Below are 16,388 nucleotides of genomic sequence, written 5' to 3' on the forward strand. Positions count from 1 at the left end.
GCATGTCTCTATATAATTCGAATCAATTTAGCTCGAATCGGAAACAGTAATAATTCGAATAAATGTTGTTCGAATTATGAGGAGGCAATTCAAATCACTTTGATTCGAATTATACAATGGGCAGTTCGAATCACCCTGATTCAAATTATTAATGGACAGTTCGAATCAATCTGATTCGAATTATATGGTGAGCAAATCGATAGGCAGTTCAAATCTAGCTGATTCGAATTATGCATATATAATTCGAAATTGGCTGTTTCGAATTGGAAAGCCCCATACGTGTATAAATATGGTGTGAACGTGAATTGAGTTCATTTGAGTGATACAAAATGGCTAGTGAGGAGAGTTTTGTAGTGTTGGTACATTATAGAGGGACGATTAAGAGAAAAACACGCTCTGGTGTGAATTTCACTGATAAAGATCCTCTGAGTATTTTTATGAGACCTACGACGAGATTCGATAACTTCTTGAATTCTATAATACAGAAACTTGGGCTGCAAGGCGTGAAAAGGATTCAGAAGATTGCATTCCGATCTCATTGCTTAGAGATGACGTGAAGTACGATTCTTTCATTATAGGGAGTAACAAGGATTTGCAGGTCCTGTTCCATTGTCGTCGGCAGTTTTCCGAGGTCCAGACACCTGAGCTGTTGACAAAGTTGGTTGATGTGGTATCTAACTCGGGAGGTTCGAACCGGAATACCCAAACTCTAGGCACGGTAGCCGGTTCTAGCTCGAGACTTGTTGGTGCATCTTCGTTCGTGCCTGTGAATGCACCTTGGGACGAGCCTGTCGCGTCCCCGTTGTTCGCCGTCGATCTCAACTGCATTGGTGGTGGAGAGGGTACCGATTTCTTTACAATGTGGGACACCGGCTGGGATGGGTGATGCATTGCTGGATGATGTGGAGCCTGACCTCATTGCTGATGACAGTGGCGATGACATTGCAGCGAGTAATCCAGCTGGGGCTGGCGATGGTTCTAGCTCTAGGACTCAGCAGTAGGGGTGAGCATGGCCCGGCCCGGCCCGAAGACCCGGTCCGATCCCGAACACTTTAGGGGCTAATTTGGTGTGATTTCATCGGGTCTAGGGTCGGGTAAGGATCTCAAAAATAGATCTGGTCATTATTTCGGGTCGGGTCCGGGCCATAGCTCGGGTCACCCGCAATCGGTCCGGTGGCCCGGTCACCATACACAATAAATATTTTGTATTATTAGTGATGGATGGTGGCTATTATTATGTGAAATTTAAGTATTGTAAACCTTAATATTTTGTGTTATTAGTCATTATATATAAGACTATAAGTTAATGTTTTATATTTAAAATGCATAAGAATTTAGACTAATGCATAATATTGTATTATTTGTATTGATTTAAATATTTAGTGTTATTAGGCAATATTAGTATTGATTACGGTTATGATTTAATTTTAGAGAAGAGTTTGTTCTTGTTATATTTTTCTAAGTGAATTTTACCATGTCAAATAATGGTTGGAGTCTTGAAAATTTGGATATTTTTACATGCTAACTTACAAGAAGGTATCAAGGTAATATAATGTTAACGGCCCGATTTTCACCCGGTATAGTTGTGGCCCGAAAGGGTATAGGTTTCATCGGGTCTAGGGTCGGGTTCGGGTCTCAAAAAAGGGCCCGATACATATTTCGGGTCGGGTCTGAGTCACATCAAACCCGGTTTCACCTGGTCCATGCACACCCCTACTCAGCAGTACCCTCTGCACCTTTCATCTTTGGACTTGGATGCCATGAGACAGGAGGGGGTTCCGTAGATTTGGTGCTAGAGATACCCAGGGTACTGGAGGTCTTACAGAGTTTCAGGTTGGTCAGTAGTTTCAGGATAAAGAGAAGGTGTGTTAAGCGTGAAGACGTATAGCATCCGACGCGGGATATAGTAGAAAGTGGTGGAGTCTGATTATCGCAGGTACGTTGGGAAGTGTTCTGAATTTGGGAACGTGTGCACATGGTTGATTAATATAATAAATTAATAGTACCTCAAGGCCAAGGGCCAGCTGAACGTATCATATCTAGGGGTCTAAATCCAGAAAACCGCCAGAAGATCCATAACTGAAATAGTTGTAACGGTCCGGCTAACTTGACCATATGTCTGTTCGCCACGCGGCACATGCACCGGTATAACCACGAGAGAGCAGCGGATCCCCAGCTGTACCCACCCATGTCCTCAATTCTAGCTACGTATGGGAGCCACCTAATGTGAATGCGGTTGCCGGAGTTATCGGCAAATAGATGAGTCCCTAATAGCATCATGATATAGGTCCGGGCATACCTCCTAATTGTGGGCTCGTCGCTCCCTCAAAAAGTTCTCCAAATGTCTCCTGGAACCAGCAACTCCTAGAACCACACCCAAGCTGGCCGACCACCCTGGACGTACGTCTGGAAATCTATCAGGCAACCACTAACATAATGTCCATCGATCGACAGTCCTAAATGGTACGCCACGTCCTGCAATGTAATAGTGCACTCCCCGAACGGCATATGAAACGTGTGTGTCTCCGGACGCCAGCGCTCAACGAACGCACCGACCAGGGACTCATACAATATGAACCATCTCTCGTTCAGCCTTGCAAGATGGTATAAGCCGGCCATCTACAAGTACGAAATGTACCTCTCGTCCAGACGCATACCCTGCTGCCGTCGCATGCTCGAAATACATTGTTGGGGCTGCAAACAGAATGTACCAGAATATAAAAACCACTAATATCATTCACTAACAAAACCACTAACAATACCACTAACAAAATCACTAACAAATCCACTAACAAAAACCACTAATATCATTCACTATTAAAACTAATAACAAAACCACTAACATCATTCACTAAAAAGACCACTAACATCATTCACTATCAAAACCATTAACAAAACCACTAAAAAACCACTAACAAAACTACTTATATGGTAATCCTATCTAACTTAGCAACGGTACATAATGACTACCATTCTAAAATAACCAAAGATATATATATATATATATCAACTATATGTGCTACTCCATCCAAACGATAAAGTCGGTCCAGATTATCCCCTATCGGCTAAATATTCTGCTCAAGTCGTTGTTGGAGTCGTACGGGGTCCTTTTCTCTGAAATTTGGTAGGGCATGGGTTTGGAATAGTGGTTCAAATGAGGTTAATTCGAACTCTATTTATAGGCAAACTACTTGTAATTCGAATTGGGGCAATTCAAAATACCATGGATTGCTAATTTGTTAGTAATTTGAATCAGTATGCTTCGAATTACTATGGGCCAAGAAACCAGGTGCTAGTTCGAATCACTCCAATTCGAACTAGTATGGGTTTGTTCGTGTGTGTAATTCGAATAAGGATGATTCGAATTACTATGATACTTTCATGGATGTCTAGTTCGAGTTGCACCAATTCGAATTACTATATTCACGTCTAATTCGAAGTAACGTGATTCAAATTACTATTGATTGGTCTAATTCGAATTGGTCTAATTTAAACTACATAAAAACGTTTTCCTGTAGATTCTTGTCACGTTTTTTTCTTTGGTAAAATTGTGTAAAATATTTATCCAATTGATTTATATACGCATTTTGCCCTTATTTTTATACTTTATTATATTTAGGTTTATTAAAGATATTTTAAATTTTAAAAGTAATTGCACTAAATACTATTATTAGAACTTATATTTATTGAAAATTAATTTTATTTTATTTTACTAAATAGAAGGGTTATAATTTTTAACAAACTATATTTAAAATATCAAAAAATAAACAACTTAAAAAAACACACGAGCTTTTACCAAATCCATGTGATATCCGAAATGTCTATGTAATAATAATGTAGGTCTTATTGTCTTTATAGAAAAAATAATAGAAGTGTTGAAAAGTCATTTTCTAAAGAGAAACTCTTGGATAATTAATATTTAGTATTTTTAATTATTATTTGACTAATATAAATATTAAATTATTTTTAATAAATAAATTTTATTAATTTATGTTTATAAAATTTTAAAAATTATGAGAATAAATTGTATTAATTTATGTGTGTAAGTTACATAATTTGATACTTCTTCCTTGGCAGCAATAATATTACTATATACAAGCTATACTACTTTAGCATAATAATCCACACTGAATTTCAGGATTAAGATGTGAATGTCAAATAATATTATTCTTTCTAGCATTGCAGGCCTCGTTTGTCTTTACTTCTGGTACATATGTATAACTACAAGAACTCATTATATAAGAAATAATATTGATTTCGTTAGGTGAACAACTCTCTCATTTTATTGAAGTTGAACTATTTCTTCCTCATCTTCGTTTTTATTTACTAAATTCAACAAAAGAGAGCATCTTTTTGTTCCATCATTTGTTTGGAATATAACTTCTAACACTTTACAAAAAGACACAACTACTATATATAATATATAAGATTATTTATTTTTCAATTCTATTTATCGGTACACTTTTGATGTAGATACTATTTTAATACTAGTATTTTTTTAACAAATGGAACATATTCTTTTTATTTTGTTAATTAATAAATAATTTAAAGATAAAGTATTATTTTAGTCTTAAAAGTTTTATTTCAATTTTAAAGTTTTTTAAATATTCTATTTTAATTCCAAAAAAGTTTTAAGCAAGTTCAATATTTTTTCACTATTAAATTTGACATAAATAATTTGTATATTGAAGAGCCAATAGCATTCGATCTTAATATATATAAGTAAAATCGATCTACCAACGATCATTAATATAATTTTTTTTATTTTAAAGCGTGATTATTCATTGTTAGGATTTGGAGTTTTATAATTTATACCAAAAGAAAATTGAGTAGAAACATGACAAAAAGGATTTTTTTTTTTATGTTTTTCTAACACATGCAAGAATATATAACCTAACTAGTAACATTATTTACATCTCCATTACTCATTTCATCAACTATTAGTGTGAAATTTAAAGGTAGGATAATATTAAACATGTTTAAAACTTTTTAAGACAAAAATAAGACATTTGAAACGTTAGGAATTAAAATAATACTTTACCCATAATTTAAAACATAACGCTTACTTGAACTAATTCTTTGGGTGAAGATCATGAAATGTAACGCTTTTTTGTTTTCCACGATATCTCCCAATCTGACAAGTCAAGAATTAATCCGTCGTAGATCGGAGCCTCATTTAAGAGTTTGTTGCTGGATAATAGATTATTGCATGCACAAAGAGAGATTCAAATTTCAACACTTTCTTAAGCAAACTAACAAGTAACGAACTAACCACTAGATCAATCCAAATTAATTACAAAATGTAATGATTTTTTTTAACAAGTTACATCCTAATTCACATTATTTTCCCTCTCCATGGGTTTTATAACCACTTCCTAGCCTCAGCTAGATTTGAATTTGGCATGGTTTCTTTTTTTTAGTTGCTCATAGTATCTTCCAGAAGGTGCTCGTGATCCAGTCCGACCCAATGACCTAATCCGAGTCCGACCACTTTGGGGTTAATTTGGTCTGTTTTCATTGTGATCCGGTTAGACCCGAAATTTCAATAAATGACCCAGCTAATTTATTAAATTGGGTCTGAATCAAGACTCAGATTACGTAGACCCAGCCTATTGTACCTCTATAGAAAAAAATATAAATTTTGTTCTCATGAGACTTTAAATATGCATTTTGATGTGTAATTGATTTAATTATTATTATTATTATACTCTAATTATTAAGTGAATGTTACAATTTTATGGAATAATTATTTGCAAAAATTTAGAGGATCAAAAGATGTAAAATCCAAATTTTGGTGATGTCGTGATACACTATAATGTCTAAATTAATTCCAATCTTACTGTTTTATTTTTAGTCAAATTTGTTGAATTAGAAATAGGTCAAAGAACTATAAAATTAGAATTTATGGACAAATTCAATTTCAAATATGAATATCAACTTCTTAATGACAAGTAAGTTTTTTTTCTTTATAAATAAATGTCGTCATAATTTTTTGGCATAAAATTTATTAAGACCCGAATTTCACCTGTTTTAGATTCAGTTTTAATGTGGCCCAAAAAATAGTGTGATTTTTCTGGGTCTAGGATTGGATCCGGATTAAGGCGAACCCAACTTCACCTGACCCTATGTGCACCCCTAATTTTCTAGTCCGACAGACTAAGGAATAATCATCATGGATCTGAGTTCAATTTAAGAATCTGTCAATGGTCAATAAATTGCTGCATACACAAGACAGAATTTGAATTCCCGACGTTTACTTAAACAGACAGTGACATAACAAATGCAACTATGTCTTCATTAAGCCCAAGTTCAAGTTCACAAAGCCCATTACTATTCCTACAATAACAAATTAAGGAGGCCTCAAATTCACATTAACTTGTTTTGGCCCAGCCCAAGACTTCACAACTTAAAGAACCCATCGCATTTACTACGGCAAAGGTTTTTGGTTTTCCTCTTTAGATAAATAAAGATGTATAATTAAAAAAGTGGCTAATAACCACCCAACGCAAAATTTTTGGGTATATACTATATAATTTTTAAATTTTTGAATATGCAAATTTTTTGTGATTTTTTTTATTATGTCTGAGCAGATTGTTCCTTTATTGTCCTAATTACATATAATATAAAAAGTTAGCAACAAAAAAATTATTTATATATACATTAAAATAAACTATTAAAATTAGTTAGGATAAAATATTAAATTAACCGTGGGGAGCTCTCGACAATCGGGGAGATTTCGGGGAGGAATCAAGTGAGAGAACATAAGATGAGAAGACACCACATCCAACTCAAAACCTTAAGGTGTCAAGTTAATGGGTCTCTCATCTTATAAACTCCTCACTCTTCCATGCTTTCTTAGATGTGAAACTAACTTCAACACTCCTCACACTTGCAACACTAACAGTTTGGACGTAATCCTGTTTTGGTCCTTAAGGTTTAAAGTGTTCTATTTGAATAAAAAAAAAATTCGTTTAACTTCAATGTAGTCCCACCGTTAGGTCAAAGTTAAATAATTAACAAAATGTCCTACATGACAGCAGTACAAGAATAAGGTCAATAATTTGGAAAATAAGTACAAATTCTAGAGGCACAAAACCAACCGTAGATGTATCAATATATTTATTTATTATTTTCTTACAATTTAAATAAAATATTTTCTATAGAACTATGGATAATGATAGATAAACAACGTATTGATGCATTCACGGTTGATTTTGTGTCTTTGGAGTTTGTACTTGTTCTCCAGATTATCGACCTTGTTTTTGTACTGCTATCACGTAGGACATTCCGTTAATAGTTATTTAACTTTAACCTTAGGGTGAGACTACATTAAAGATAAATAAAACTTTTTTAAATTCAAATAAAACACTTTAAATTTTAAGAACCAAAATAAGATTACGCCTAAACCGTAAAAAAACCAATTATATATAGTTTAATTTACTTTTTAATACGTATTTTATATTTATAATTTATTTTGAGATACACCTAATATGTTCGATTAAAAAAACTTCTGGCATATATAATTTTTACCCCCAGCCCCTCCTCCCCATCCCTATAAAGAGAGAGGAAAAAAGGGTTGTAGCTCTTTAATGAAACTTACTTGCTTTTGGAATAGGATGACAAAAAAACACCATGGGGGGCCATGGAGCTGGGTACTATGAATTATATATAACTATTCAAATCCTTCCATAGTTCACCACAAGGGGAAAATAAAGGGTAGAGTGTATGGAAGAACCAAAAAGGAGATTGAAATAGTACTATTACTACTACTGCATCAATAAAGGAAAAATAAATTTAAAAAAAAAAGCTCAAAGGAAGTAAGTGGTAAAAAAAAATAGTCTATAAATCAATTATCAATTTAAAATATATATTAAAAATAAATTAAATATATATTTATACAAAATATACAATAAACTAATTTAAAGATTAATTTTTAGTGTATACATATGGTATTTTTATTTGATAAACAAATAAAATTGGAAGAGAGGTGAAGTACAATAGCAGGTGAGTTTTAAAGGGCAATGATTCCATTGTGTTTGGATAAGTTCCAAAGGCAAGCTTTTGGCGTTTGGAATTTAGCACTTGCTTGTTATTCTTTCCACTTATATTTCTTTCTTTCAGAGCCACATTACACACCAAATCGCTGGAAACTACTCTCAATATAACCTCTTTCATAATTCTCTCTTAACAACACAATATGTCAAAGAAAAAATATTATCTTCATTGCTTCCTACACTTTAGATATAAATATATAGTAACATGTTTTCAATGCAAAGTTACACTCTCTCAAAGTCAAATCTTTTAGGAAGAAGTAAGAAGATTAGCATCTCATTCAATATTCAAATTGTAAAGTTTAAACCCTAAATTATTCACCATACAATGCAATAAATACAGTGAAAATTAAAGTGCAGTCGACTTCACATGAAGTTAATAGTTAAGAGCCGTTAGATGAAAATTTAGTCAAATCAGTCAAATCATCTAACGGCTCTCAACTATCAACTTCACGTGAAGTCGACTGCAGCTGAGTTTCCACCAATAAATATATATTTGTTTTGAAATAAAAGGAACTCCAGCTCAAATAATAATTAGTATGAGTAAAGTCCAAAGGGGAGGGTTGAGCACTCAGTATAGAGTACAGCGCGTGGCATGCCATTTCCATGGAGCCAAAAATGTTGGCATACTCATTGCAATGGATGAATGATGCAAAGATCACACACCCCAATTTCGAATACCTTAATGTACAACCACCTTATTATTATTATTATTATATATATAAGGCACAGGCCACAACAACTGTCCCGAATTTCATCATCATCACCATGCATGCATCATTGTTTAGCATCCAATCAGAAGGCTTGGCTTCAATGGCAGCACCATCATCATCATTATAATATTGTTAGTGGCAGAGAGAGTCTGGCGAAATGGTTAGAATGTTGGTTTCATTGGGTGTTGGGGAAAGGACTTAGTGTCTCATTCGAAAGCCTACCCATCAAATGGGGCTTTTTGGTTCCAAAACAATTACCCTTTTCTTCTTTCTCAATTTCTATCTCATATTAATTCTTTTCCCCTTTTCAGAGTCATCACTATTATATTGCTTTGATAATTATTTCCATCTTCTTCTTCTTTATATATAGAATAAAGTACAAAAATTAAGAAAACAAATACTTTTTTACCTTCACTTGTTTTTTATTTTGATCAACAAAAAAATGTAGTTAGAAAAACTTAGAGTGTTGTCGTTGACAATAAATTACTACATGCACAAACAAAATTCAAATTTTTAATACTTATTTATACAGACTAATGATTTAATCGTTAAACCAATCCAAATTACCTTTGCTTGTGGTCTTTCAGCTATTTAATTGGCTTTTAACTCATCTATTTTGAACAATGGCCAATGATTTGTATATGATTAGAGATGTTGTGATTATAGGCAACATTGAATATTGTTTTGTTTAATTTTGCCATAGCAATACGAAACATGGAAAGTCCCCATTTATTTATTGAATTAATAATGCAAGTTTCCATTTGCATGCAATAATGTAGGTGTTGCAAACACTTTATTTGTGTGAGAAGAGGACAATTGGGAAGGGGCCAGGGGGGTAAACTCGTTGAATGTGATGGATGGCTGGTTTCAAAGCCTTTGCTAATATTGTCATCTCAGCTTTTATGGGTCCCCCTGCCTTACGCCACTACCTGCTCTAAACTGAACTCCATACAAAGCAAAAATAAATCTACTCCAAAAAAGGCAATAAATAAAAATTATATATTACACTACAAATATAAAATACTAATACGCTCCAAGTAAAGTAACTACAGATTGCAATACTCCTTCAAAGAATAACCAGTACAAAAGTTTAAAATAATAAAATAAAAAAGAAATCAGTTTTTTTAATATTTTATATACGGTAATATTACATTATTAAGTCATTTTGATAGCTAAATTCAACTAAATTAGTCAAATAGTTTAAGAATTGATAATAAAAAATTTTAGTTAAAAAAATATTTAAAAAACACTTGATTAGATTTCTTATAAAAATAATTTATATATCTAATATTTTTCATATATATATATAGGGTGGAGTATACTTTTTTTTTCTGAAGTTTGGTAAAAATTTTAAAAATATCTTTACATTTTATTTTGTTTCAATTTTGTTTCACAAGTTTTCGATTTGCATCAAACATATCCTCGACGGCTAAATTTTCAAAAAATTTAAGATCAATATAACAATAATGCATGAAAATTATGTTTAATTTGTTTGTGTTGAGGATTGTTCTTATGAAATTGTTATTGAATTGATCTTTAATTTTTTGAAAAATTAGTCGTTAGGGGTATATTTGATGCAAATCAAAAACTTTTGGGACAAAATTAAAACAAAATAAAATTTAGGATATTTTTAAAACTTTTATCAAACTTTAAGAATAAAAAATATACTTTATCCATATATATTATTTTTATATTCAATTTAATTCTGATTAAACTTTTAATTCTAATGATTCGATTATCATTTCGTTTTCAAATCTTGGAAAAAAATATCGATTTTGGTAGAATAGATTTGTAACTACTAGTATTAGCTCACCTAGCATAATAAAATCATCCAAGAAGCACTTGGAATAAGGTTAGATAGCATATTTAGTAATTGCTATAGTACTTTATAAATGGTACCTAATTTGCCAAAATAAGTAACTATTTAATATTTAATAAATTTTAAATATTTAATCTTTTATTTTTTAAAAAATACTTTAGATAACTTACATACCAAATTAAAAGACACCATAAAATTGATTGATATTAAATAATAAACTTATGTTAACTGAACAATGCAGGTCCATTTACATTTTGTTATAAAAAAAAATAGATTTATTTATTTTATATCGTAAGGATACATATTAAATTTATAAGTTAATTTTTTTATTAAAAATATTTAAATTTTTTTATTAATCGTAAACTTATTATATGCCTTTATAATATATATGTTAGGTAAATCCTAAAAAAATATATACATAATTGAATAGATGTAAAAAGAATAAAAATAGAAGGGAAATAAGAGAAAGAGGAAAGATTGAATGGTAAGTGGGTAACAGGAAGAGCATTAAATTTGTCCCTGCCTCAAGTATAGGACGGGGTATAGGCAGAAAGCTATAATATATATAAGGTAGTAAGGTACTCACCTCACTCCCTCACTCACTAAGTCTAAAACAAGCTAGCTATTAGACTCAGAACCCCCACGTGAATTTTCAACACATACAAACCCTTCTCTTCTGTTTACATACGTACGTTTCCCCTATTTCAATTTTCAACCGCCCAATAAATGATACCATTCTACCCAAACAATTCCATTTTCTCCTTTTCCCCAAATAATGCTATGCGTTATGTTATGCAATGCAATGCAACTTTCCTTTGCTTTTAGTTTTACCAAAATATCCGTTTTCAGATTCAATTCATTTTCATCAAGTGAAAGGAACAATTTTCATGCATGAGATATATAGTTGTTAGAATATAAAAATTATGTAAACTTTTAAGTGATTATTTAATAATAATATTTTTGACATATGTGATTTTTCATTCTAAATGATGGTGTTTTAGGATAGATTAGTAAAAAAATTTAAATGAAACATGAGAGGTCAATTGTGGCAATAATTGTTAAAGAGTGCATGCGTGGGAGGAAGATTGTGAATTGTAGATGGAGAAATAAATAATGAATGTGGTAATTTCATCATTGAACATGATGATGGAAAACCTAGCTAGCCGTATATACCAACTTCTTCTATTGTCTCACCTTCACCCTTATATTAATATAGCCTTTCTTTTGATCTATTTATATTTGTGTCATCACTTTTCAATATCATCACTAGGGATGGAAACCAGCCTTCATCTCCAACAAAGTCAGAACTTGGTCTGTAGTTTGTTAAAGATTTATTTTTAAATATTAAATTTGAATTTAACATATGTTAAAATATTTGATAAATGTTTTAATAAAAAATTATTTATACGTAATATATTAAATTTAATATTTATAAAAACATCTAAATATTTAATAATTTTTTAATTGTAAAAAATATTTATATATTTATTTATATTTTAACAAGTTTAAAAATTTTTAGCAGTCTTTTAAGACTAATTTACGAGCTTAATTTATTAACAAATTTAAACTTTTAAAATAGTGTGCGTCTAAACTTATTTTATAAGAAACTAAGCCAGATCAAACCAAACACAACTAAACCTGTAGCCTCTTAACAGACTTCATGACTTATTTTCACCCTTATTTGATCCCGTTAAAAGTTAATTTTTAAAAAAATGATTTTTTTTTTACTTAGAAAAGGTATAATAAAATAACTTAAAAAATAATTCAAAATCAAGTAAATAAATGATTGCAGTTTCTTGGATAATAATAGCATTATTTCACCTAAAAAAAAAATTAATATTAGAATTTATTTTCGCCAAAATGATGAAAGAGTGAAAAGAATTCAAATAAAGATATTTCTGTAGAAAACGTATAAACATTTTTAAATTCTCACTCTTCTAAACAATTGAGAGATAAAAAAATGAATTTATAATTGCTTAACAAATAATTTCTCAAGTACTTCCATTAATGAATACTATACTATACAGATTGCATTATATATGGTACGATCTGGAAGTCTGATAATCATTAAAGTTTCATTTCATTATATATGCTAGTATAAAGTTGAGGCAAATATTAAATGCAGATTATATACCACAATAATTAAGAGATGTACTAATCAGAAAAGATTTTATTTTATATATGCAAGGCATTGTCATTATTAAATAGAGGAAAATAAATTTGTCCTATTCAAGCAATTCAACTCTATTATTATATGAACGAATTAACTAACCCTTTTTAGTAGCACCAACCCAATTTATAGTACCAGGGAACAAGATTCAGCACACTTTTCTGATAATAATACTTGACACATTGCATTTAATTTCACTAACATATAGGTCAGAGAATTCTAAATAAGATAAGAAAAAACATGACTGGTCCACACTCCACACACCATGGTTTATGAACTAAATACACACATCACATAAAACACACTTCCCAAATACATTAGAGACAATTACAACACACTTCTAGTGGTCCACATACATTATATTACAGTACACTGTACTCTAATAACAATAATAGTACCCTAAGAAATTACACACATTAGAGTAACCGAATTTAAACTTCAATACCCGAACACGTTACAATAACCGAATTCAAACTACCCTAGCAAGAGAGAGAGATAGAATAATTAGCATTAGCAAAGATCTTATAATTAATAAGCTACCATAAAAAGTACTACTAACTTGTAATTCAAGTCTAACATAAAGTCCAAACCCTAATAATAACAAAGCATTAGAAAGTAGAAAGACACTTCTTAGTCAAATCCTAACCATGAAAGTCAACGCTTGAAAGGGTCAATGGGAAAAGACTTCAATAGCCCCACATGCAATCAAGCTCGGAATGTCCCAAAGCCATGCCGGCGGCAGCAGCCTCGGCAACCCTCTGATCATCCGGCACCGGCCAGGTCCCCGCGGCGTGAAGCTCGCCGCCGTGGAGAGGCTGCGCCGCTGCGGCGGAGAAAAACAAAGGGTTAATTTGAAGGTTATCTTGCAGCGACCTTAGACTTGGGAATGCAGAAACACCGACATTGTTGTTTCTTTGGAATCGAGCGAAGGAATCCATAGGAGCAAGATCGAAGAACCCATTGACAAAGTTGTTGGAGATTGTGGAGAAACAGGACACGTGCTCCCTTGTGCTATCGTTGTTGTTGTTGTTGTTGTCGAAGGAGGAGCTCTGGCGGCCGTCGTATGCTGCGGCGGCGGAGGTGACGGAGCCGGTGGTGGCGGTAGTGTAAGGTGAAGAGTCGAGAAGTGGTGGAAGGTAAACCGAAGAGGGAGAACTTGGTTCAGGGCAGAAGCTCATTGTAGAAGTGGTGGAAGTGCTCATTTTCGCCTTCTTGGACCCGCCGGCGGTGGTTGACACGGCTGAGCCTCCACCTCCACCTCCACCACCACCCCCGGTGGTTGTCTTCTGGAACACACGAGAAATCACCCACTCATCCTAAAATAAAAAATAGCACATTTTTGAAATTAATGATAATTGTAAGCATTAATTTGTTGGTATAAAAAATGGAATAATAGAAGAATGAGCATGAAGCTAATAGTATAGGATTAGGATCTTTGAGATTGATAGCAGTGTTATGGAAAATAGTGTAATTAATGGAAGCTAAACCAAAACCCTATAACATGATGCAATATAGTAGCTTCTTTCATACATGTTACTAGTACTTATTAGTAGCACACCTTTTGGCAACTAATTTTTTCTTTTATTTTCTGCAATTAATGCGTCATTGTTTACACTCCCCATGCAAACTTCTTTTTAACAGTTATATGAATCAAAAAAGCAAGCAACTTAGAAACCCTCCTACCTGCGGTTGTAGTCCTAAGTACAAATGAAAGAACCAAGAGTCCTCAAGAAAAAAACAATCAACATTGATAAACGGAACCTAATTATAAAACCAGAGATTTCCGATCACCCCTACTATAGCCTCCATAGCTCTAGCATGCGGCTCATGATAAGCAAAGAATCTAGCTACCGATTCCATGACTAACCTTGGAGCTTCTAGAGAGATAATGGTATGCAAATTTGCCTTCAAGCCGATACTCATGCATCACCCAGTTGCTCTTCTCACCCTTGGGAGCTCTTCCTCTGTAGAAAACAAGTGTCTTCTTCATTCCAACAAGAGCACAAGTCTTGGAGCTGTAGATCTCTCTGTCTTTTCCAGTGGCTTTCCAGTACCCAGCTTCCGTCGCTCTATTTGTGCGCAACCCAGTTGGGTACTTCCTGTCCCTTAAGCTGAAGAAGTACCATTCTTTCTCACCCATCTTCGCTTTCTCTGAAAGTTTCAACATTTTCATGGATTTACAACATGAGGTGTGATAAAAAAGTGATTTTGATTTGAGTTCTTGTTATACATACCAGGGAGCTCCCATGGCTCACACTTGTTGAGGTCAACTTCAGCTATGGCTCTTCCGGTGAAGGTGTTGTCGAGAACCTTCTTGACGAGGTAGTAGGTGATGAGTTCTTCATCGGTGGGGTGGAATCGGAATCCAGGTGGCAAGTGAGTGTCGCTGTTGTCAAAGTGGTGGTTATGGTGGTGGTAGAAGCTGTCCATGGTGAAGAGTGTTGAAAGGAAAATAAATAAAGAGTGTTCTTTTTTGGGGAGGAACAAAAGGAACTAAGTAAAGATCCTTTTGTTGGAATGAATGAATGAGGAGAATCTTGGTGGTTGTGTTTTCTTTCTTCTTCGATCTATTTGTATTTCTTAAGGGGCCATTTGGATTGTATGAGAATGGAAAGAACTTGAAGAAAAAGCAGAAGGAGCAAAAGAGTGAAAGGAGATTAATAATGGGGTTTGGATCACTTTTTTCTTTCTTCTGTTGTTCTGCTCTATGTGGTGCCTTTTGGTATGGAGGAGGGTGCTTGGTTTATAAGGGCTTCATGGGGTGGGGTTTAATAATAATAATAATAATAATAAGTATTATTATTATTATTGAATTTGTATGTATGATATGGGGTTGGAAAAATGTGTGTGTTTTCTTCTTGTGTGTGCAGTGTCCTATTCTGAAAATCTCTCTCTACTCTCCTCTCCCTGACAGGGTCCTTATCATAATCCACAATGCTAGAGAGAGAGAGAGAGAAAGAGAGTATGCGTGCGTGTGTGAGGAAGGTGTGCAGGTATTCCTTTGTCAGTGAAGAAAGTGGCAACAGAAAGTAGTGTTTTTTCTTTATGGTAGAGAGAGTGAACCAGCCCAGACCTACATCACTCAAACAATTTTGGATTTCATCTTCATCCAAGGTTTTATATGTCTCTTTACTTATGATGATCCATGGTGAATCAAATGTTTGCTAGATTTGCCTTTTGATCCAATAATGAGTTTTCATTAGGTTACATGTCAATATGTTTGTGTTAGACTTGCTTTTAGTAATAACAAGATAGTAGAAATTGTAAATCATTCTAAGTAACAAGGTTAATTAGGGAAATAATAATAACTATATTAGTTGTACATCAAAATTAATTATTAGTATAAAATATATATAATCAAGTTGGGTTGGCCTAGTGATTAGCTTGCTAGTCCGTTTAAGTAAGTGTCGGGGGTTCGAATTTCGCTCTATGCATGCAGTAATTCATTGACCAGCAGTAAACCCTTAAATGGAGCTCAGTATCGCGACAAATTAGTCCTTAACCCCCGAATTAGGAGATACCATGAGAATATATATTAAAATATAAAATAAATTAAACTACATATAAAATGAATTTAAATTTAAATATTTCTATCATCTCTTAACTAACTTTTGATAAATGTAATGTTTTGTTAA

The 16,388-nt window shown here is 33.0% G+C and overlaps 1 protein-coding gene across 1 annotated transcript; it reads right to left on the reverse strand.

The window, feature by feature from the left end:
- Window positions 1-13,029: 13,029 nt before the first annotated feature.
- Window positions 13,030-15,824, reverse strand: LOC107462578 (protein CUP-SHAPED COTYLEDON 2). The gene is made up of 3 exons (XM_016081188.3): window positions 14,988-15,824; window positions 14,621-14,904; window positions 13,030-14,069 (listed from the first exon to the last, which is right to left on the reverse strand). The coding sequence occupies exons 1-3, from the start codon at window positions 15,181-15,183 to the stop codon at window positions 13,440-13,442; spliced, it is 1,110 nt and encodes a 369-aa protein (XP_015936674.1). The 5' UTR covers window positions 15,184-15,824; the 3' UTR covers window positions 13,030-13,439.
- Between the last annotated feature and the right edge of the window lie 564 nt (window positions 15,825-16,388).

This window comes from Arachis duranensis, chromosome 8 (genome assembly GCF_000817695.3).
Source record: "Arachis duranensis cultivar V14167 chromosome 8, aradu.V14167.gnm2.J7QH, whole genome shotgun sequence".
Taxonomy (NCBI): domain Eukaryota; kingdom Viridiplantae; phylum Streptophyta; class Magnoliopsida; order Fabales; family Fabaceae; genus Arachis; species Arachis duranensis.